General features: G+C 38.0%; 2 protein-coding genes across 3 annotated transcripts in view; one reads left to right on the top strand and one right to left on the bottom strand.

The window, feature by feature from the left end:
* Hacl (2-hydroxyacyl-CoA lyase) overlaps positions 1-25,143 on the bottom strand; it is a 320,106-nt gene that overhangs the window by 134,637 nt on the left and 160,326 nt on the right. The window lies entirely within an intron of this gene.
* Positions 9,694-17,666, top strand: LOC137658576 (uncharacterized). 2 transcript variants are annotated; one of them, XM_068393476.1, is made up of 5 exons: positions 9,694-9,884; positions 12,428-12,679; positions 12,968-13,040; positions 15,665-15,782; positions 16,656-17,666. In XM_068393476.1, exons 1-4 carry the CDS (start codon positions 9,788-9,790, stop codon positions 15,672-15,674), a joined length of 432 nt encoding a protein of 143 aa, XP_068249577.1. In that variant the 5' UTR covers positions 9,694-9,787; the 3' UTR covers positions 15,675-15,782; positions 16,656-17,666. The 2 variants fall into 2 exon arrangements, with proteins under 2 accessions (XP_068249577.1, XP_068249578.1); XM_068393477.1 differs by lacking the exon at positions 15,665-15,782 and having other exon boundaries at positions 9,697-9,884.

Raw genomic sequence — 25,143 nt, 5'->3', positions numbered from 1 at the left:
CACAGAATCGTGGAAATATAATAGATAGACAGAACGAAGTAGGAAGATGTTAGTGGGGAGAAACGTAGAAATAATGGCATAAGCTTAAAGTAATGAGAAATACCATATGACAAAGTCCCACTTGAAGATTTTAAGGCTTTCAAAAAGAAATCTAAGACTTTCTTATGCTTCGATAATGTGGATTTTTACAATAAACATGCAATACACGGTGTGATTTGTAAATTACCTAAGAATTTATATGGTAAACTGATTTTGTATGTCCTGTAGTGCGTAAGGTTCCCCTATGTGATAGGACCCAGAAAGGAAACCAGCCATTTAACTAAGTAAAAAGTTAAGTAAAGACAATGTTGTAGTAAATGGGCAAGAACAAAGAATGATCACTAAGGGAATAGAGGATAGAAAGAAATTTTCAGTCATCATCAGAAAAGGATAATGCCACGCTATGGGATTGACCACGGGTTCCGGAAAGGGTTAATGATGAACTTTGATGTTCCCCATCCCCAATGTTAAATATATTTGAGGACCTTCAGTCTCGCTAGAGTGTGGACGTGTTGCGCCGCCCTGAGTCGTGTTTTAGCTTTCTGTTTGTCGCTTAGAATATCATTGAAAAGATATTAGTTAATCTCATGGAGAAACCTAAGTGATAAGCAACAGTACACTATGTCTTTCCCTAACCATTTCTGCCTCATAAGTAAAACTACGGATGGAGACCGGAAAAAAGGGATAGGATGTGAATGCAATAGATTCTACCATAAGAAATATGTTTGTATAGTGATAGGGGTGATAGGCATCACTGATAATGAACGGAATAACCTAGAAAGGTTATGCCCACACTGCGTAGGTGAAGCCAGACAAGCCAATTTATTAATATCAAAATTGAAGGAACAAGTGAATATGAGAGAATTGGACCTGAACGAATAAGACGTGAAAATAGATGACTTGGAAAACAAACTTGCGGACCTTAGCGCACACGCAGCAAATTCCACCCAGACTACCGACCTCACTGAGAAAGTTGTCATTCTTGCCATGAATACGGAATCAATTAAAGCAATACTTCAAACATTGATGGAGCCAAACCCGGAGAAACCGACATTTGCTGACAAAGTTAAGGAAAAAGAATCGGCTGGTAATTAGATCAACAAATATAACAACTAAAATTAATGAAAGAAAACGCGAGGTTGAACAAGCACTTAGACATTCCTAGACTTAACACGAGGTCAACTACGGATGGAAATGTTGTAAACTTTGCAAACAAAATGATCATAGAAGAGGCACACAGACAAAATTAATAAGATTTAATAACATAACACAAGATGACATCACCAGGATTATCAAGAGAGCAACGAAAACAATTTGCGCTATCGATCCTATGCCAATATCTGAAGTAACTGGAGAGAGAAGCTTTTCTAGTCTAGCCGAAATAATGGGAATAGCAAATGCAAGCATTGATGAATGCAAGTTTTCCAAATCTGAGAAAATGGCTATAGTCACACCAGTTCTGAAAAATGCAATGGACTAATAGGAATTAAGCTCATATAGACCTATTTCGAATCTATCCTTTGTTTCAGAAGTGCTTGAATACGTAATTGTAATTCTTAAACAACTAGTCAGTCACTTAGAAGTAACAGAAGCTATGCCTGACAACCAATCTGCTTACAGAAAACTATACTCTACGGAGACAACCATCTGCTCTTTTGTAAATGATATGCTGGAAATGGTGGATGAAAATAAATGTGGTATTTTAATATCGCTCGATCTCAGTGCTGCTTTTGATACAGTTGTGCATGAACTGCTACTAAATGATCTACGGTCAATCGGCGTTGAAGATCAAGCTTTCGAATACCTAAAAGACTACTTAGTTGGTAGAAATTACTGTGTACAAATTGGAAACTCTTATTGATCATAAGAACCCTTAAACAGAGGAGTACCCCAGGGGAGTGTACTTGGCCCAATCTCATTCTGCATCTATACTATTGGTGTATCGAAAATAATACAAAGGCACGGTGTGAAGTTCAAACTATTTGCAGATAACATACAATGTTACTTCTCCATAAATGATATACATGGCACTACTGAAACTCTAAACCGAATCCTTGATAGTGTTAGAGAATGGATGACATTTAAATAACTAAAATTAAATGAGAACAAAACTGAATTTTTATGGTAATGGGTACGAGAAACAGCGCGAGAAACTTAGGTGATATTGAAATGAACATAAATAATGACTTAGTGCCGATATCTAGTAAAGTTCGAGATCTAGATGTATTTCTTGACTGTAACCTGTCTCTAAATGCCCAAATAAATAATGTAATAAAAACTGCTGGTTATCATCTAAAAAATATTGCGTTTATATAAAAGTACCTGGACGAAAATTCTGTTAAGAAACTTGTCATAAACTGTTATTACCAGGATTGACTACTGCAACTCTATCTATTACAATTTACCAAAAGTGCAACTTAAGAAATTACAAAACATAATAAACAGAGGAGCAAGACTGATAAAAGGTGTCCCACCTAGAGAAAGGATCACCCTTATACTAATTGATTTACATTGGCTGCCGATTAAAGCGAGAATGAAATGTAAAATATGTACGATAACCCACCAAGTTATCGGAACCGGTCGTCCAAAATACTGAGAATTGCTACATATTGCGCAGCCAACAAATCGTGTCAATACGAGAATAGTTACAGATGACTTCAAACTATTGGAACCTAGATATATGTCTTCTGTAGGCTCCAGAGCCTTTAAATATGCGGCCCCCAGACTATATAATAAGCTCCCACAAGACATCCGAATGATTGAAGACATTAAGGCTCTCAAGAGGAAACTGAAGACTCTTATTTCAACAGTCATACAACAGTGACGATTTAACATTAAATGAACAATACGCGATATGAAACGTTAAATACTCTGAACGAACAAGGTAAAACGACAGTGGAGGTCCTGTAGAGAGTGGGATTCCCCTGCTGTATGGGACCGGAAAAGCAACCGTCGAAAAAAAAAGAAAAAAAAAAAAAAAGTCATCAAACATTTCGAATTGCAGTTCTACGATGTTCCAAGACTACGTTTCCTTTGCGAGATCCCAAATGGGCCCTTTTTTCTTCCTTCCTCCCTCATTCGAAGATCAAGATTGGTCTAGACTCTTTCAGCCCATTGGTAAATTGCTTTGGTCGCTGCAACCCCACCATCCTTGTGAGCTAAGGATGGCGGAGGGGGGGGGGGCTAATAGGTCCATCTGCTGAGTCATCAGGAGCCATTGCCTGGCCCTCCTTAGTTATAGCTTGGTTGGAGAGGGGGCTTGGACGCTGATCATATGTATGTATAGTCAGTCTTTAGGGCACTGTCCTGCTTGATACGGCAATGTCACTGTCTGTTGCCTCTGCCATTCATGAGCGGTATTTACGCCTTTTAAAACTGAAAGATCAACTCCGTCGAAAGAGCCTACATGTAGGAACACGTTGGCTGCTTGGTTTAGATAGAAGAAGAGGTTCGACAAGCTAGGTTGAATCATCCTCAAACCCTAAACTTAAAGTATCCACCAGTTAATGTGAATGGAAAATAGTATCCAGACTGGAATGTTATAAGAAAACCAGGGAAGAAATAGGAAAACTTTATGGTTATATAAAAAGGTAAACAAACTTGCATTATAATAATAATACAATATTGAAGGAGAAAGTGATCAAAAGGAAGAGGAAAATCTAAAAAAAGAGAAAAGGGGGAAATGAATAAAACTCTAAGCAAATTCTCCATAACATTTCACTTTCTTGGGGGAGAGAGAGAGAGAGAGAGAGAGAGAGAGAGAGAGAGAGAGAGAGAGAGAGAGAGAGAGAGAGAGAGAGAAGAGGGGGGGGGGGATCTACGAAACAGTCGAACTGCTCAAATGAAAAACCAAAAGTAGAGATGTAGAATTTAGAGGATAAGTGCTTAAATGGTTTTGGTCTATTAGTGGAAAGCTGAGAAGGAAAGGGATGGACCAAGAGTCAGAGAGAAGTAGCATATTTTTTTTCTTAAAGGCAGATGACTATCCACCCTCATATGCCAGAAACAGGCTATTTTTACAGGACCAAAAGACTTTGCAAGAGACTTAAGGTACTGCCTGATGCCCCACAAGAAATTTGTACCAAGGAAGTGGATAATATTCTACCATTATAGGAAGTACGTTGGCCAGGGGACCAGCCACCCGTTGAGATACTACAGCTAGAGAGTTATGGGGTCTTTTGACTGGCCAGACAGTACTAGATTCGAAACTTCTCTCTGGTTACTGTTCATTTTCCCTTTGCCTACACATACGCCGAATAGTCTGGCCTATTTTTTACATATTCTCCTCTGTCATCGTATACCTGGCAGCACTGAAATTATCAAACGATTCTTCTTTTCTCACGAGGTTAACTACTGCACTGTAATTGTGCAGTGGCAACTTTCCTCTTAGTAAGGGTAGAAGAGACTCTTAAGCTATGGTAAGCGGCTCTTCTAGGAGATTCTAGAAGGACACTCCAAAATCAAACCATTGTTCTCTAGTCTTAGGTAGTGCCATAGCCTCTGTACCATGGCCTTCCACTGTCTTGCGTTAGAGTTCTCTTGCTTGAGGGTACCCTCGGGCACATTATTTCATCTTATTTATCTTCCTTTTGTTTTGTTAAATCTTTTATAGTTCATATAGATTTTATCAATGTTACTATTCTTGAAATATTTTATTTTTCCCTTGTTTCCTTTCCTCACTGGCCTATTTTCCCTCGCAGAGCCCCTGGGCTTATAAGCATCCTGCTTTTCCAACTAGGATTGTAGCCTAGCAAGTAATAATAAAAATAATAATAATAATAATAATAATAATAATAATAATAATAATAATCTGTGTAGTGAAAGTGGTTTCTCTACTCTCTAAGTCACTGTATAGTTGAACTCAGACGTCCTGGGTAACCTTTCCTGAGGCATGCTTCTCTTCGGGTCTGCAATAAAGAGTTATTGAACACCCCTTTCTCGGGTACAGTATAGTAATTAAGAGGGCTTACGCCTATCGTCTTTATTAGAGATCTCCATGGTCCTGAATAGCTTTGAATAGTTGCCCACCTCGTGAGCACAGACATCCAAGGTGAGATATCTCATGCTTTAGCAGTCTTATCTGGATTCAATTTGAGCCTTTAGCTCATGATACAGAAAGGGATTTAAGCCTCTAACTGGGACCAAGGGAAATGCAGTAAAAAAAATGGTCTGATGGCAGAAAACCTACTGATCCAGTTGAATCTTCTAGACTTAGAAATTCAAACTGTCAAGCCAAGCTATTAGCTCGACCCTGCTATCCTTCTATAGATCGAAAGTGTCATATGCATATCTTAAATTTAAGGTTTGTGATAATTATAAGGAATTATTGATTTTGTAGGAAAAAGAAGAAGGAAATGCTGAGTATGATTGCCAACCTCACACTCCGAACACACCATAGACGCAGTACCTATTAGCTGTGCTGATTGCTGATGCTGAGTACGATCAAGAATGGAACGATTGGGTGATCCGTTATAAACTATCTCAAGAAGGCTTTGCAGGAAACAAAACAAAACAATACATTTTTTGTCATAATCTAGATTAGATTAACATTCCTAATCCTCAGGGCTTAACCATAACTACCATATCTGCTAATTTGCCCAGTTGTTTTATCTATGTGGCCATTTTTAGTCTTCAAACACACCCATATGTATTCCTGATAAAATCAATAGCTAACATGTGAAGGCCGTTGATGATATGGGATGATTTGTTTAAATGTTGAGCACACGCTTATTATTTTTGAAAAGCTCCAGTAATTATATTTTTGTGTAGGAAACACAATGTCACGTAGCATATTGCCAAAATATCGTTAATTTCCATTGCTGTAAAACTGGAACATTTGTCTCGTCAGTGTTTTTAATGTTAATAGACTTAGGCCTAAGAGAGAGAGAGAGAGAGAGAGAGAGAGAGAGAGAGAGAGAGAGAGAGAGAGAGAGAGAGAGAGAGAGAGAGAGAGAGAGAGAGAGAGAGAGAGAGAGAGCTATGGCACTATTTCAATGCATCGTATCCCTTTGCTTTGTGTTTTCTGACTGATATTCATTTGTTTACTGATTTATTTAGTTGTATTTACGTATTTTACACTATTTTCCTACACTGATTATTGTATCTATGATAATTAACTTTGCTGATTTATTTAGTTGTATTTCCGACTATTTTCCTGCACTGATTCATCATCACCATCTCCTCCTACGCCTATTAACGCAAAGGGCCTTGGTTAGATTTCGCCAGTCGTCTCTATCTTGAGCTCTTAATTCAATACTTCTCCATTCATCATCTCCTACTTCGCGCTTCAGTCCTCAACCATGTAGGCCTGGGTCTTCCAACTCTTCTAGTGTTCTGCGGAGCCCAGCGGAACGTTTAGTGAACTAATCTCTCTTGGGGAGTGCGAAGAGCATGCCCAAACCATCTCCATCTACCCCTCATCATGATCTCATCCACACATGGCACTGAGTAATCTCTCTTACAGTTTCATTTCTAATCCTGTCCTGCCATTTAACTCCTAATATCCCTTTGAGGGCTTTGTTCTCAAATCTACTAAATCTATTGGAGATTGTTTCATTGCCATACAATGACTCATGTCGATACAGTAACACCTATTTCGGTAAACTGATATATAGTCTGATTTTTATATGTAATTTCAGGCGATTTGATTTCCTAGCAATTGTCTGATTGGATTTTTTTTTCAATCGTTCACTAAACTCTAATTCTAAAGACCCTATAGTTCCTCAATACTTAAATGATTCTACCTCATTAATCCTTTCTCCTTCTAATGACATTTCATCTTCTATTGCAGACTCCGTTCTCATCATCTTTGTCCTTCTATTTATCTTTACTGATTATTGTATCTACAATAATTAAACTATCAAATATGATAAAAAATATTAAATTTTTAATGGAAAAAAAATATAGGAAGTAGTGTTGGAGTATATCAACAAATGAGACAAACCAAACCTCCGAGAGTGGAAAACCATGATATAAAAATCATGACAAGATCCAAGGTATAACTAATTGCATTGATACAAGCTTGGGTAATGTATATAATTGTATAACTATGTATCACTCAGATATCACAAATCGTCCCTATAAGCGATGTACGCATCAACTGAGCAAGACATCAATCAACGAGGAATCTCAGTCCTAACTACTCCATTTAAATTTCTATTGCAAATGTGATTATTGTGAGTGGTTATAAGGAGAGATCTCACAGTAAAAACACATTACCGTAACTTCAATTTTGTTTAGAAAGTATTTTTTTTATATAGAAAAGAAAGAACATGAATATAGTAATAACAAAAATAAAGAGTACAGGGTAGAAAGTTTAAGAACTTCGAGAAAACACTGCCAATATGATTGGAGATCGATAAAGGGAACATTGATTTTAATAACAAACGAACCAGACCTTCATTTGAAAGGTCTTTTTAATGACAAAAATAAACCATGGTCAGAGAAAATGTATCCTAGTTGAGGTACAGTAAACTTGAGAAAGATTATGATTGGGCTTATTAATTATTTCGGAAGTGAATAACGGAATGAAATTCATATATAAAATGTAACACTTATGCTAAGTCAATATGTTGGATGAGGAGTTAACGTATTAATGAATTCATTAAAAAAAAATATAAAATAAGGGTAAAAATTTTCAAAGGAAAATGTAGTTATAGGGGGAAACCATTTTGAATATCTTAACTAAACGGTAAGAAGTAAGACGTGGAATGTAAAATATAAACATGATAGACCATAATTGGAGGAGGAAAGAATTTTATCTTTCCGGTAATAAAAATAATTCTATGGCTCAAATCCAGGTCCAAAACCGTTCAGTCATACCAGGTAAAACTTGTAGCAAAGCGTGCGACTTTTTAATGAAAAAAACCCAACCGCCGTTTTTGGCGGGACAAGCCAGTTTCAAATCAATGATGCTGATATTGATATGTTGATTCAGAAACGTAACGGCAAGGATTGTATTTCTCACGTTTTTTTTTTCCGTTTTTTGTTTCCCCTTATGAACATTTCATTCTATCTATTTGAAATATTGATTTTGGGAGGCACTTTACATCAATAGGCGTAAGGGATGATGATTGATTATAGTTTTAAGTCCAAGAGAATGTTTGACCTTGTTGGATAATGATAATTGTCTTTATAGACGTTCGCGTATTGCGCTTGATATTTCCTGCATCGATTCTATGAAGGACCAAGATTGGCAACTCAGCATTTAGACAATTAAACGGAAGCGAAAACAATCATCAATAAATTAAAACCTAACCAACTTGTGATATAATTGCTAGCAACTTCCCTAAACATATTGTCTGCATTTCTTAAATATTATCGTTAAACCCAATTTCCATTCCTAAATACTAGGTTACTCCCAAAATTAGATTATATTTTTTGGTTTGTTAACGTCATTGTCTACTTTTAGAATATGACAGCATTTCTGCATCCTTAAAATTTGCTGTCCTAGCCACTAATCCGCATTAAAAATTAAAAGAATTATTATTACAACATCAATGATAACACTAATAATAAAGCTATCCTTTACAAGCCCTAGTCGTGATTATGAATAAAAACGAGCATTGCAAACAAATAAAACGAAATGTGTTATTACACAATCTTTTCCAAGGGAAAATAAATACAATATTCTTCTACTTTCAATATTCCAAGTTTAGCTACAAACGGTTAATGGCAGCGGTCAACTTATTTTGAAATTGAAACCTGGGAAGCATGGCGTTAAGAAATCCCTTTAGTGTGGCGACATTCTCACCAGCAAATCAGAGCGTATGAAATCCTTTTGCCTGGGACCCTGAACCCTGAAAACTGGGATGACCCACGTGGTGATGCATACTAGGCTACACGTCAATTTTAATAAAATATATTGACTTCCTAAGGCAGATTAATATGGGTAATCCCTCTCACAAATCTCAGTAAAATTTGCAAGCTATAGCCTTGATTTTTCAAATTTGAACGCTGCTATTTCAAGTTAATTTCATCAATGATTCTGGCGTAAATACAAAAGCAGTTATGTAAATAAATCTGAAATAATGTCAGTTTTTTATAAAAAAAATAATATTTAATAAGGAAATAAAACTTGCTATTCCATAATACGTCGGAGATTTAAAATAACCTTTGGTATACAACAGATCTCCGGGAATCCTCACCGGTTGGAATACTTTGCATGCGTTGTATGCAAGCACATTTTCACAAAGAAAAAAAAATAAACCGCCAAAAATGACAAGCAATATTAAAACTGCTTTGAATCAAAAGTGGTTATACAATTAGAAAACTATGAACAATTTAGTGCGTATTGCTCTAAATAACAGACGGGTAGTAAAATTCCATAGAAACCAACGGTAACCGCCAGGTTACAGGTAAAGAATTATCCTTTTTCTATATTTCACCGGATAAAACCGGATTCTAATGCCGCCATGGTTCGAGAGTTTTTCCACAATATTTTGCATTCAATTTATAAAACGTAAATGTAAGCTTTCCCTTCACCATAAAATCAAGTGAAAAAAAATGTCTATTCATTATTAACGATTCTTAACATAAGACACCACCAATATTTGATGAAATTAAACAATTGATAACTACTTTAGTACCAGTTTTGGACGGCAAATGGTGAGCATTTTGGCGCCGTTGTTGCCCTCTTCCCCAACATCCGGGAGTCCGCCGATCGCCCAGCACTCCTACCGCAGCATTCAAGAAGAACTGTCCGCTGCTCGTCTTGCTTCTCCGACTACTCTCAGATATTGTATTCATTATGCCTGGTGTAAGAACGTCTGCTAGGAGGAAGGCCGCCGAACCAAAGGAGGAAGATGTACCACCGGTGAAGGTCGGGAAAGTAACGAAGGGAAGAGGTAAGTGTGGAAACAAATCAAGTTGTGACAATTTGCCGTTTTTGCGTAAATTGCGGTTAAAGATGAGATGCGCATCGTCGTGGGCCGGCAGCGTTGCGCGCGAAATTCATCGCTTTAGTGAACTGTTGCTATTGATTCCAGTACTATTTGTCTTTTACAGATTTATTCGGCGTGATAGAATATGCAATGGGGATTAGCTTTATATTTCTAGTTTCGTTCTAATTCACGTTCGGTGACTTCCTCTTGCAGTAATGCTTTGATCACGTGTCATTGTGTTGTAGAGGGGGGGAATGGGGCAGGGTGGATCACCATGGTTGCTCTTGATTTCGTGTACTTCACTCATATTTACAAGGTTAAATATCTTGGTGATTTTTGTTGCGAAATATGCGCTTGCACACTTATGGGATACTTTTAACGATAACCGAGTTTTATGACAATGCCTTTCCTATTTATGGATAGCCTTGAAAGTTCAATGCATTGGCGTAGGGCGGCCGGTGGCTACACATTCAACGTTCGAATTCAACAATGGGAGTTTACCGTAATTTTGTTGTTAATGCCGTGATACTTCTATTTCTTAAGAATATTTTGTGATCTTAGGCACAAGTAAAGGTTATTTGTGCCATTGCGCATTTCAAAGGGAAGACCCCAAGTAGGGACTAGCTCGTAGGGGGAAAAAGATTATTAAAAATGGAGTAGATTTTTTTTTTCGTATGTTGGGAACTTATCATATTTTGTAGATCTTTATCGTTTTCATATCTGACCAGACGAAGATAAATATTCACAAATTCTCCCTTAAAGGAAATATAAGTTAGTTTAGGAATGTCTTGGTTAATTGCATACACCCTACAGCGGACAAATCATACCTTGTCAATTCCTGTTGGCTTTAAGTAAAATGTTGAAAATTTTAAAGTTATGGCTAATTTATTCGGTTGCGCAGTAGTAGTCTCGGCAAAGGGCGCATCTGCGCTCTTAGTTTTTCAAAAATAATACGGCCATTCCTTGTCCGATGTGACTGAACGATCCCCCGGTCTCAGAATTCTCCTTGACATTGTATAATGGTTATTTCCGCCATTAACTCGCATGAAAATAAAACCTCAAGGCCGTATGTACTGGCAAGCGGTAATGTTGAGCTGCGCACGCTAACATTACAGGAAAATAAAACTTCAACCTCGTATGCACTGGCAAACGGTAATGTTCGCGCATGCGCAGATTATAAAGGAGAATTCTGGGACCGGGGGATCGTTCAGACAGTCACACCGGCGAAGACCATTATTATAGTAATGGTTTTCTTGACACTGTCTTAGCTCGGTAAGGTTGTGTTTCTACTACACCCGTATATGGGCTATTCAGGCCCCAATTAGGTTTAAATTTTTCTGTTTCAGCTGTTCCCTCATTTTTTTCCCGAAGGTCCTTTAACAATCAAGGTATTTTGTTTGAGAAGCGCTTTGTTCAAATATAATCTGGTCCAAAAGATTTGATCCCCTCTAGTTGTTGCTCAATTATTGCTTAAAAAGTTTGAAACTAATCTTGAAAGTATCTAAAAATTTGAGTAAGTAGTGTGTTGAATGGCGGGTAATATTTAATAAACTTTTGTATATATATTACTACTTAACCCAGTGTACAGCATAAATTACTAGACTAAAATCGGGTTTGTATAGTTAGATTAAAAAACATTAGATTGTTGGATCCACAAAAGATTGCTCTGACTAGTATTTTAAGTGTTTGGTCAATGCTTACAAAAGTCGGATCCAATACTGTGTAGGTATTGTAAACATTGTTAATCACTTCATATCTAGATTAAAATTTTTAGAAAAATGGTGAAATTATGAAGATAAAGTTCTTAAATTTGTTATGCATATATTTTCATTAGTGTCATGTCTAGTAATTTTTTATTAGTGTCATATGTCTAGTAATATATAAACTTGTACAATAATGCAAGAGGTAATGTTGAATTTAATTGCCAATGTGAAATTTGTTAGTTTTGTCAGTAACTATTTTCTCTACAAATATAAGCCTAAAGTAATGTAGATTGGGAAAAATTTTAAGTAATTTTAGAGTATAATCTTCCTTTCCTTTGCTTGGTCAGGAAAACTGGAGCTTTGTTTAAATGAAATTACTTGATACATTGCTTCAGCTATCCATCTTGAGTATAGTTGGTAAAAAAACAGGGCCAGTATTTATGAATGAATAGCTTAAACTGCCGTTCATTTTAAGGAGCCTTTGTATATCAGCGGCCAGTTCCTCGTGCATTGATTAAAAATGGACCTAAGCTAACCCAAACTTTCCCCCCTAACCTAATCTACAAGCAGTGTCCTTACCTATTTACCTAACATGGGGCCTAATTCCCCCCTCCCCCTCGACCCCCCTTACACTGCCGTATTTTAAGTTAGACATAATAATAAATGTAGGTGGCTGTTATAGTACATACATCCCCATTTTAATTATCAGTAATGAGTTATGACTAAACGTTCTAGGATGGTGACAAAGAATTAAATAGACATAAGGTCGCTATAGATGAAACTGATTATGATTTTACTCTACAGGTGCTAAGAAAGCAGAGGAAGAGAAAGAAAAGCCGGTAAAAGAAGAAAAACCAGCAAAGAAAAATGAAAAGAAAGGTGCTGAGAAAAAGTCTAAGAAGAAGGAAGAGGTGAAAGAAAAACCTGTAGACAGCGAGGAAGAGGAAAATGGAGACAAAGAGGAGGAGGAGGAGCAGGAGGAAGAAGAAGAGGAGGTGGTAGAGCCAGAAGAAACAAAAAAAGATAAAGCGGATAAAGAATCTGCCAAAGAAAGCGGTAATTAATTCAATAATTATACTTAGTTAATGTCCTGTGCAAATTTTAATTTTAATGTTTCTATGCTTATTAAGATAGGTTCTTCAGTAGGACTTGGCTAATGAATTAAGCTTCTAATGTTATTTAATTAATTAAATAAATTTTAAATTATAGATGGAGCTTAAATGAAGGTATAAGAGACCATGAAATTTGTGAAAATTAAGCTACAAGAATTTTAAAGTAAGTTCACAATATGAAACTTCAAATTAAAAGCTTTGGCAAATGCTTATATGTTCTTTTCTTCAACAGGTTCTGAAGCTCCTGCACCAGCAAAGAAGGGGAAAGGCAAGAGAGGACCAGCTAAGGCTTCTGTCGAACACTGGTATGTCTAATGGATTTGTTACTATAGTCAATTCTTTTTAGTGAGTGAGATTTGCACCAACTCGCAGGGGTGCCTCTTTCGCTCTGAAGAGTTTCCTGATCGCTGATTGGTTGGACAAGATAATTCTAACAAATCTGATAGCGGGACACTTCAGAGCTAAAAGGGCACTGCTGCGAGTCTGCAAATGCGCCTCGTTAACAAAAAAAAAATGAGTAATTTATCAACATTTTGCTCTTTTGGTGAGGACTAGAAATAGTCCTGGCTTTGGGGTGTGTGGAAAAGTTGCAAGACTGCCACGGCAAAACTATAAGAGACTAAAAAATCTTTTGGCATTTCATGTCGGTTTTTTCGACAGGCAAGTAAATCAACTAGGAACTAATTCAAAGGCAAATAAATCATGCATTTTGAAAGGCCATGGATGGGAATCAACATTTGTCTCGTAAGCAGTAGTCACTTGAAGACAGAGTTTTAATATAGTTTCCGTTTTATGTGGCTTCCTATTCACGTAATTTATTGAGCCATCAAATTTGGTCAACTAACTTGGTTTTCTTTCTAGTGGTGTCTACATATTTTTACTGCAGTTTGTCTTGGGTCAGCAGGGAAAATAGTAAACGAAGGTTGCCCTTACTCCAAAACAAATATTTCACGTGCCCAAATATGTGTAGCATTGAAAGTAGGACCTTATATTTCTGCCCCCCTAAATCTATCATTTTTAATTTCAAGGAAGCCTGTGAAAGTACTGCAGTTTTAATTTTTTGGGACCACGCCAATAGAGTATCTTTCTTATTTGCTCAATATAGGATAGGGCAGGGTAGGATTTATTGACATTAAAATATTGTCAATATGTATGCAGTATTTTCTGGTTAATTTATTTTACTAGACAATTGCAATTTTGTTTAGCCAAAATAGTGAGAGTATTGCCCCATGGAGAAAAATTGCCAATTCCTGAAATAAATGCTACCAAAGATTTTTTTGCTAGTGTAGAGCAAGAAAACATATAAAAGGTTAGCTGTAAAGTGTGTAACCTTTTCACCTCCAAAAGCCCAGTATACTATGAAAGTTTACAATCTCTACCTTTTTTATGCTTAGATTCTAGTAAACATTTCTTTGACTTATTTTAAAAAAAAAAAGCCCGTAATTTGGAAGATATCTTTTAGTCGTGAATGTCTGGTGTAGTTGAAATAAAGTTAAAACTGGATTCGGTCCAGTGTACAGAGCTTCAAATTTTGGGTTTGCCTTATTGTCATCTCCCATTTAAACTAATTTATTCTATCGTGGGAAAATGTAAGTTTAGCTAACATTTTATCATAGATTTAGTTTATTTTGACTAAAATAAAATGGATCGGTAGCAAGCAGGATAGGAGTGTATGAGAACTGATATTTGCCACTTACACTTAAAAAACGAATTGGCTGTTGATATGGTTAGTAGTCTAGTCTTAGCCACTTCTTTGGACCATAGCAGGGTTAGCTTCCATGTTTACTTTTGCAATGTTTCCTTCAGCAGCATCTTCCTCTAGTCCCACCCCTCTTATATTCCTTCTAACTAAATCCATCCAGCAGATCAGATTAATGTATATGTAGATTTGAGCTGGTTGTATAATTTTTTTTTTTTTAAACCCTTCAAGAAATTCATGCTGTTAGTCCTAAGATCTAGAAGCATTAACATTCGGGCAAAAACTAACATTTTGCTCTTATGGTAAATAGCCTCGCCAAACTATATTAATGAAGATGATTTGTTTATAGCTTGTGCATGCATTTTCTGTCTTGATCTCTCATTGTGTAGATAATTTGTGTAGCTTTTAGGGTTATTTCCTTTTAACAATAAAATTATTCTGTATACTATTAAGCTTTCATTGGATTGGCTAACAGTTTCTGCTTCCAACTTGTCCTATTCCATCTACACTACATGAAATACTTGGTCTAGCAGGCTTTCAAAATTAGATTGCAGTCTTTGTTATCCCTGTCTACCAGTTCTCGGGCTTCAGAGCAGTCTTCTTTGGTTGTCCTCTCCCAACCACATAGGACAATCGTCCAAAAATCTGGCTTCGCTCTTATTGGTGGACTGTCTTGTCTAGCATTGCTTTTTGGCTGATTCTCTATGGTGGACTGTCTGGTCTAGCATTGCCTTTTGGTTGATCCTCTTATTAGGGTAACTAATTTCTTTTGACTACTAATCCCATAGTTTTGTGGATGTCCACTTGTTGGTAAAACTGGGTATTACAATGGCCTTGTCATGACTCCCCTTATCTCTTAAAAGTAAAGATATGGCAGTTTATGTTGGCAGTATCACTGTGCAATCTATTGTATGGGAAGGCCTGAGTAGAGTTTTTTTTTTTTTTTTTTTTTTTTTTTTTTTTTTCTAGCTCTTGAGAAATTTGGAATAGTTCAAAGTAAATTTGAATGGTATCGAATACTGTAATTTCAAATTTTCTGGTTTATAGAATTGCTGTAGCAGATTGGCTAGGTTCTTGGGCAAGGGAGAGCAGTTTCACTTTTAATTAAGATTTAAATTTTTTATATATTTTGCACTTAAGTAGTTTGGTAAAGATTTTCTTGGGAGTTCCCATAGTTTGATCTAGTGTAGAAGGTTTTTATTTACAAATTTCTTTAACGTGGATTTCCAGCAAATCCTGACGTGTGTATAACCGGAATGCCGTTCAGGTTACTGACGGTCTCCGGGAAGAGTTCCCCGATATTGTGGTGGAGCTCAATCCTACAAAGCCACGTAGCAAATCATTTGAGGTAGGTTAGATTTTCTCTCTGGGTAATTATGCTGTATATTTTCCATTATATTTTATTTAATAGATTGGAATCTGGATATTTCTGCTGTTTAATGGATGCACAAATGATGTTTTCAAGTAAATTTGGCTTTAGTGCTTAAATCAGGAATATTAATGTGTTTTAACTTTAGTCACTCCAATGACAAGACTGATTGTATGCTACATTTTGTTTTGCTTCCATATCTTTAGTAAGAATGGTCTTTGTAGGTGCTATTGTATTCCCCTACCTAAATTATTTTCTTATTCCTTCTATTGTGGTAGTTTCGCTTGGTACTGAGATTCCACATTTTTATATCTTATTACCTTCCATTGTAAAACAAGAAATTTTTACTTAATAATTAAATAATTGTAATGCATTCTATTTACTATAACTGAATAGAAAATTGCCAAGGCAAGAGAAATCTGTATGTCTACATAATATTTTCTTATTGTTTACAGGTCTCGGGCTATGCTTGGTCACTTAAAACTTTGATAAATAAATCTCGTTAACATGACTTTAATCTCCAAAAATTCTAGTTTTAATGTAGTTTTTAGAACAGTCTTTGCTTAAGTTAATTTAGACCTATGAATAAGGTAATCTTTTTTAACCTGATGTAGACAAAAGAAGAAAATGTGCATGTGTAATATTTTCATTGTTATAACCATGTAGTAAAAAGGGACTCCCCTAGTCCCCAGAGATTGTATGGCCATTTCTATGAATCTGCAGAATACAACTTTTCAAGGTTGACCACTATCTCGAGAGGTAAAAGATAGTTCTAAGCTCAGCAACTTCTAGTATTTTATTCCACTATGTACAGTAAGTTTATTACTCTAATTGAGAAATCTACTTTTCCAGATAACTGTTACGTTTGATGATGGGAAGTCTGAATTAGTCTGGTCTGGCATTGATAAAGGTCCTCCACGCAAACTCAAGTTCCCAGAAGTTGAAGAAGTTCTTGAAGAGATTAAGAAGCACATGTAAAAGTTTTTTTTTTTTTTAGTTGGTGTCCTTGTTAAGCTGCTGTTTTACTAAGAGGACCAGTATTTTTTTTTTTTTTTTCTGCAGCAATATTTCTTTAATTGTTGTGTAGCTTGAACATTGTTAAGCAGCTTAATATTTTAGTTTTTTTTTTTGTTTCAAAGTTCTTCTTTATGGATCTTTTGGCATCCTGATAATTCTCTGGTATACATTTGTCATGAAAGTTGAAAGGTAAAGGCTTTGCTGCCCTGTTTCGACTGGAAGCTTTGGAATGTATTGCTTAGGGTATCTAGTGTAAAAGATTCTTTAAGAAGAATAGATTTTTTTTTTCAAGGATTCTGCCTCCCTCTGTTGGAGTGTGGTTAATGGACACTTACTTCGATTTATCAGTTCCTAAATAACTTTTTCTCTATTTCCTAAGTCAGTTTTAAGTTGCATATTTTTGCAAACCATTAGTTGTTGGAGCAACAGCTCTATTAATACCACTTTCATTTAACTTTTATGAATAAAAGTGCGTTTGCTTTTAATTTTGGGCAAGGATAAAATTTTATTTCATTCCATGTTTAAGTGAAAAAAAAATTAATTTATTTCTCATCCATTTTTACTTCAGCTCTTTGAACCTAAGTGAAAACCTAATTTGTTTACCAAATTATGGTAATAGGAATTTTTTCTTAAGACCTTTATTCACCATTTGAAGCTTTTATATTCCAATCCTGATACTCCTTTTTTTAACTTTTAAGTGCATCATGTAGATATACATAATGTATATTTTTTCAGAATAAAAGTGACCAAAATGTTATAACTTCTTTTTTTGTTGCCAATTTGACTTTTACCTCATAATATCCATAAAAATTGTAACAGTGGGATTTATTAAAGCATAAGAACTTATTTCAATTCTGAATGCCTTTTTTTTGCAGCTGCAACTGTAGTAAACAGACTAGCTGTCATTTTGTCTACTATCGTACTATTTTGCATATTTGATGTCCTAAGTAGTTGGCTTTTATATTTTATTGTTTTACACTCAGGGGGCCCATGACAGTGCCTAAGGCTGTAGATTTTGCTAAGTTGGTGAAAGTGAAGGTTTAAATTATCTGCATTCTTCTGCCTGTATAGTTTACCATCTTTGGCCTCTGCAAGTCAAAATAGAAAGTAAACTTTTTAGTTTTCCCCATATTGACTAAATTTTTTCCAAATGGCTTGGTAAAAATATACTACAGAAAATAAGATTTCATAATGCTTTGTAAAGAGAAATTTGTGGTACAACTACCTTTTTTAATTTAATTTTTGTCCTTGGCTGTAGTTGATTTGTATCAGTAAATAGAGCTGTATATTTGAGCATGAACTATGGAAGAAGCATTTGTGAAGACCCAATTGATATTTCCCTCTTGAAAACTATTCTTGAATAGAGGAATAGCTAGTCTTTAATATTTATTAATACATATAAAATAAACTATTTAACATGGTTCTGTAGTAAAGTGCAAGATGGTGAATTGGCTTCTGATGTGCGATTAACTTCGTTGATGAGCTGACCAGAATGAGTACATTGGAATTAGATTCAAGAGAAAAATAATAAATTGGTACTTCGAGGTGTTGGAGTCGGGTATCTACTTTTCTGTTCACTTCTCTACAGTATAGCAAAGATGGCAGTCGGTACAATCCAGTGACGTTTGTGTCGACCACAGTAAAGGGTTCCCTAGATGCAATTACTATACAACCCACAAATGCCTAAACTTCTTTTACCTTCATGTAATGGGATTGACCATAGCACTTGATAGCAGAATGGGCTTTGCTTTAGATGCTAAATTATACATCCCTATAATTCAATCGGAGCACTACGATATTGGCAAAATTCCATTGGTCCCCAAACTAGGTCTTTATACAAGCTTTCTGCTATTCATCCTATTCAATTTTACAAAATGGTTTTGCAGTTTTTCACAAGTTGCACTTGGGAAAGTTTTTTTGTGAAAGTACAATGTGAAGTTTTTATACAATAAACAAAGAGGGAATGCTGAATTTTCAAGTTATGGGGATACAAAATTATGTACTGTACATTGAAATAGGGTGAGAAAGTTTAGGTTGTGTACTGACTGCTACGTAAGACTTAAGTTCAACAACAGAACTGTAAAAGTACCTGTATCCTAAGACTTGTATAAGTAGATCCAATCGCCATTTACCATTTTACCAAGACAAGTGTATTATATGAAAAGTAATCCTGTGTGTAAAGAATGCATGTATAGATATAATCGGGTGTTGTGATACCGGTAATCCCTATGTCTATAGGATTAATTGGAGGGTGTTGTGATACTGGTGATCCCTATGTCTAGGATGAATTGATGAAGGATTTAATATAAAACTTCAGCTTATTGTGACCTGATAAGAAAGGTTGATGCAATAATGGGTGCACAGGATTGTTTGAATTAGCAAGGATATTTTCAATTATTTCATGCCAAGCTACAACCTAAGGGCGCCAACAGGGAAAATGCCTAGTGAGGAAAAGAAATCGAGAACTATAAGAAAAGTACTAAAAATAAAATGGAAAAATTAAAGAACATTAAAATAAATCTTAAATATTATTATCTAGGCTACAACCCTAGTTGGTAAAGTGGGATGCCATAAGCCCAAGCGCTTCCAACGGGAAATAGCTTGGAAGAAAATTTCTGGGAATTCAACTTCTTGTTTAGTACTGAGCTATGGAGAGGGTAAGATATAGATGTAATTTCATGCCTAGCACTACAAAATGGATTTTGAGCGAAGCAAAAAATTATTTTTGGGCGAGATAGCCATGTCGTCCTGTTGGAAGGTTCCTAATAGTAGCTTCCAAGGGATATATGAACTACAGTGATATTCCCAGAGAATTTACCTTTAGGTCTCCAGGATTCTAACTCCTGGCGCGAATATCCTTAAAATTCTCTTAAGGATATCTCATAAATCAGGGGATGTATATCTTGATACGACGCAGCAATCTTCACCCCGAATAGCGTTTTCACCTCGAGGGGGAAGAGTGGCAATTTTGGAAGGGGAGCCGTTATCAAGGTTACCCTATTTCCCATACTACTATTGAGTATCAAGATGGCGGTCATTCCTTGTAGCATTGAGCATGGTGCTACAGATATAGTAGTTTCGGGAGGGATTCTGTGAAGGCCTTTTCTATAGAAAAGGAGGGTGGGTCCATCAGGACGACATTGCTATCTCGCCCAAAAATAGATTTTTCGCTTCGCTCAACATCCGTTTTTTGGGCTCAAGCCATGTCGTCCTGATGAAAGTTGACCAGAGAATTACTAGAAAGTACTGTACAGTATCTGGATTTTCATCGGTGCCTTAACCTTGGGACAATTTTTTTATGGTCATCTGGGCCATTGAGACAAATGACGTTACCATCATCCGTCATACCACTAATCATAGACAATGTTAATGCTTCTTGCCCCCTACAGGGAAGAGTCATACTAGATGAATTGAAGACAATTAACTTCTGAACCCTCTGAGATAGTGCTGGGTTCAGTACAAGGGCCAGCTTCAGCCTCAGTTCCCTCACTAGAGGGAACCAGTTGCTCTTGGACTATTTGGGAGCCACTAGAGCTGCCTTTCCTTGGAAGGATCTCAGCGTGTTGAGGACCTTCAGCAGGAGATTGGATGGAAGGAACAGGAATTTCCGGGTCCATCCGTTCCACACTAGAGAAATGGCGTCAGTTATCTCTAGAGGGTCCTCATATTGGGCTACATATCGAGGTATTTTCTTGACGCTCGTTACGAAGAAGTCGATCTGCAGTTCCGGGACTTGTTCCAATCTGGAAGAGAATGGGTCTGCATCTGTGGACCATTCTGACTCTATCAGCTTGAGCCTGAGTAAGGCATCCGCTGTCACACTGCGGATCATTTGTACGTGAACTGCTGATAGGTGCCATCTCATTAGGTAAGGTATGGCTAACATCACCTAGATTATATGGGATGATCTCTAGCTTTGTCGGTTCAGACATCTCACCATCACTTCGCTGTCCCAGATCAGCCTGAGGAGGCCTGATCTGCGTGGAGAGAGTTTCCTCAACAGGACTGCCATGGCTTCCAAAAAGTAGATGAGAAGGGCCTTGAGTAGAAATGATCAAGTCCCTTGGGCTCCTCTGATGGGAGTGAACTACCCATTCTTCCATCGAGGCATCCATGCGGATGATCTTCGATAGTCGAGGTAGTTGCAAGGACACGGTCCTCATTAGGCTTATGGCCTTCGACCATGGGTTGAGAAGCGATCAAGGTAAGACCGATATCGGTCATTTTAGATCTCTTCAAGCGTTTGATGCGTATCTTCTCCAGACTCCTGACGCATCTTTCAGCTGTGCTCTTAGCACTGGGTCTGTCACTGCTGCGAACTGGAGAGAATTCAGTACTCTTTCCCGTTAGCGTCTTGAAATCCTGACGGATTACAGTAGTCTCTTGACCGACCCTGCGATCTCCTTCTTCATCCCAAAGGGAAAGGAGAGACAGTGTGACCTCAGGTTCCAATGGTTTTCCAGCCATTGAAACCTTTGAGCTGGAGAAAGTCGAGACTTCTTGAAGTTGATTTTGCATCCCCGATGTTCCCGGACTGGGTTACTTCTTTGGATGCTTGCAGACCAGCCACTAAGGGTGCTGCCCGCACCAGCCATTCAACCAGGTACTTTGTTACCTGAACAGTTTCTAGGCATGGTTATTGCACGATTGCGTCCGCCAATTTCATGAAGATACTTTGGACATGTTTAGTTTGAAGAGTATGGCTCTTAGGACATACTTTATCTTCTGTAACTTGAATCCTAGGTAGGAGGAGAGGGGGCGACTGACTAGAAGCTGCCAATAGGCACCTGTCAGGTCTATCAAGACTGTGAACGCCCCTTTTTGTAATAGGGTCCTTTATGTGTAAAAGGATTAACATCCTGAACTTGCTTTTTATTTTGAACTTGTTGAGTGGCAACAAGGCCAGAATGGCTCTTAGTTTTCTTGAGTCCTTTTTGGGAACACAAAACACCCTTCCCTGGAATTCGATAACCTGTATGCTCTAGAGCTATAGGGTATACTCTTCTAATACGGAGTTGGAGTGTTGGAAGAGTTGAGGAAATGATGGTGGAGGCATGTCTAGTTTCCATCCTAGTCCAATCATGATTAGGCCTTGGGCCCAAGGATCGAAGGTCCAACGATCCCATTGGAGCCTCTCTCCTACCAGAAGCGTCTCTTTGCTTCGACTGATCAGAAGGTTTACCTCCTTGACCGCCTGCCTGGGGCACCGCAGTCATAGAAACTGTGGGATGTTGTTGAACAGACTGAGGAAAAAGTCCAGACTTTTTCGTCTTCCTTTTAGGTTGGGGACCCACATCCGGGAAGACTTCCTCTTTGAAGAGATGCCCACTTCTGGAGAAGGTCCCTATTCTTCGTGATGGCTCTCTCTATTACCTCTTTGACTACCTCGTTTGGAAAGAGGTCTTTACCCCAGATGTTGGAAGATATCAGCTTCCTGGGTTCATGTTACACTGTTGCAGCAGCGAACACGAACTCCCTACAGGCTCTCCTAGCCTTCATAAAGGCATATAGGTCTTTTACTAAAGTGGCCATATGCATTTTGGCCAAGACCATGAGCATGTCTGGGGTACTTCGATGGGCTGAACACATCTCTATGCAGTTTTGTAGCGATAAGGAGGCCGCAAGTCTCTCCTTTGTCTTTTGTTCCTTGCACAAGAGAAACTCAGAAAGTTTAGGGAGATTCTCGTTAAACTGTCGTCCGGTAATGTCCGCGTCCAATTTCTTTACTGAAATGGTTAAGTGGACTTCCTTCCAATCCTTCTCCTGCCTGGGCAAGGCTAGTGACAGAGGCATGCACTCCTCAAGTGCAGGACATGGTTTGCCTGCCTCCACTGCCATGGCAACAGATTTAAATGCCTTCCACGTAAAGGGGAATGCTATTGAAGCAGGAGCAAGAAGGTAGGGTGTCTCTTACTCAGGGCGAACACTTTCGACACCGAGTAACCCGCCTTTCTCAGGCTACTTGACAAGATACCCTGTGCCTTATCGTGGTCGAGAACCATGACTTCCTTCAGTTCCGTTTCTTTTTCTGACATTGGTTCATGCTTCTGTCGAATGAAGCAATCAGGGAAAGCGTTAAAGCTTGGCCAAAACTAGATTTCGTCTAAAGGAACAGCTCCCATCTTCTCTTGAGATGTAGAGTTTGCCGTCTAAAATCGGCATAAGCTCCGCGTACCTCCAGGGATTGGTTTTGGAGCATGACGGGAGTTCTTGGTCTCTGGGTCGCTTGAATGACCCTGGGGAGGCAATGAGTGGAGCTTCACGGAGCTCTCTCTTGAGTTTCGCTTCCTTTGTTTCCCCTTGTTGGCGAAAGTTTTCCATTAGACCCGTAAGATGGGCCAGTAATTGGCCCATTTTGTCTAAAGGAGGGGTAGAAGGTGAAGATGTCGAGGTTAACGGCTCCAGGCCCGGCACAGACGGAAGCAATTCCGACACGACATCGTCATCTTCTTCTAGGGGTGCCATCCTGCCCTCCATCTCGATGGCTGGACACAGGGAGTGTGAATCGTGCCTGGGGCACCACTATTTCACTACTTGCTTTCGGGAACAGTAAGCTACGCATCCTATCGTTAGGTAGGTATGGTCCCGGAGAGATCTTCTGCAACCCTCTTACCCGTTTGCATAGTTTCTTATGTGCCGCATCCCTAGACTCCATTGACTTGGGATCATCAAAACCTTCGGTCACTAAGGTCCGTCAGATATTGCAGACTTGGGGGTCCCAATATTGCAGGGACTCGGTAATAATATTGCGGGGGGCATGCGACCTGCATGCTTTATGACTGTAAAAGTATTTACTCTTAAGATTGCAGAAGACTGTATCACATTTCATCTGGGGTTCCTCCTGTAAAGAAAGGAAAGCAGAATGAGTATACAATTGTTTATCTCGCCTGATAAGCAATATGTAATAAGTCCTCTTTTAATTAATATAGCTTAGGATAGTAAGCTAGAAAGGAATAGTGAGAGACGCATACTTGTGTATCCCTTGCAAGCCATTGCTGTAACCTCCCCCCAGTATTAAATATAAAGAGTTTCCTTTATCAAGGCAACTCGAAAGAAAAGGGTTCTAACCCCTAGGGTTAGAAAAAGTGTACACTGCCACTGACCCTTCTAATTATTTAATACTGTGGGGTAAGTATAAACTGATTTCCAATCAGAGTATTGAAGGAATTCTATTCTTTCAATATAGGTTCGGTCTCAGCAGAAGCCTGCACAAGGGTACCCAAGATATGTTAGAAATTAACTACTGTATAATAATACTATAGTTTTCTGTTTGCAGTATATACTATATTGCAAAATACTGGCTACTGTATAATTATATACTGTAGTTCAGCCGGTGTGCTGCCGGCATGGCTAGCACCTGGCGGAACGGTCCAGCAGGCATGTCGCCGACTAGACTAGAAATTAGAAAAGACATATTTGTGTATCCCACCCAGCCAATTGCTGTGATCTTCCCTTCCAATATTAAAAGCATAGAGTTTCCTAATCAGGGAAGCTCAAAGACAAGGGTTCTAACCTTTAAGGATAGAAAGTGTACTACCACTGGCCCTTCTAAATTATTTTTTGGGCTCAGGCCATGTCATCCTGATGGAAGTTCATTCTTAGTAGCTTCCTAGGTTATATTTAACTACAGTGATATATCCCAGAGAATTTTACTTAAGGTATCCAGAATTCTAACTCCTGGCGCGAATATCCCTGGCTTTCGCCTTTGGGGATACAGTATCGCATAATATCAGAGGATGTATTCTTGACACGCCACATAGCTATCTACACCCCTAATAGCGTTTACGCTTCGAGATGGGAAAGTGGCAAGAATTGTTGGAGGGCCGTTATTAAGGCAACGCTCCTACTCGTACTATTGTTGAGCGCCAGTATGATGTCACGTCCCGGCGCCATCTTGTCATTCTTTCTCTCGTAGCATTACTAACTCAGCGTTTCCCAGTGCTTTCTCACTATTTTGGATTGCTTTAGCTGCTATGATGCTTTCTCCAGCTTCATCTGCCTCTGGAAAGTTGAGTATTATCTTTAATTTGTATAAATGTAAGCTCTTGCCAGTTTTTTAATCGATTCAAGACGTAATTAATGTAACAAGAGCTGTTGCCTAACAGGATGGCGTCATGGACACAGTCGTTCGATATGCATGTGTCATTTTTTGGGCTCAAGCTCCATGTCGTCCTGATGGAAGGTTCCTTCAGTAGCTTCCTAGGGGTATATATGACTACAGTAGATATTCCCAGATAATTAAACTAAAGGTTTCACAGAATTCTAACTTCTGGCGTGAGTACCCATAAGGTTTCCCTTTAGGATATCGTATATCAACAGGGGA

Source organism: Palaemon carinicauda, chromosome 19, assembly GCF_036898095.1.
Source record: "Palaemon carinicauda isolate YSFRI2023 chromosome 19, ASM3689809v2, whole genome shotgun sequence".
Classification (NCBI taxonomy): Eukaryota; Metazoa; Arthropoda; class Malacostraca; order Decapoda; family Palaemonidae; genus Palaemon; species Palaemon carinicauda.
Note: the sequence above shows the minus strand (reverse complement) of the source record. Positions and strands in the feature narration are given on the sequence as shown.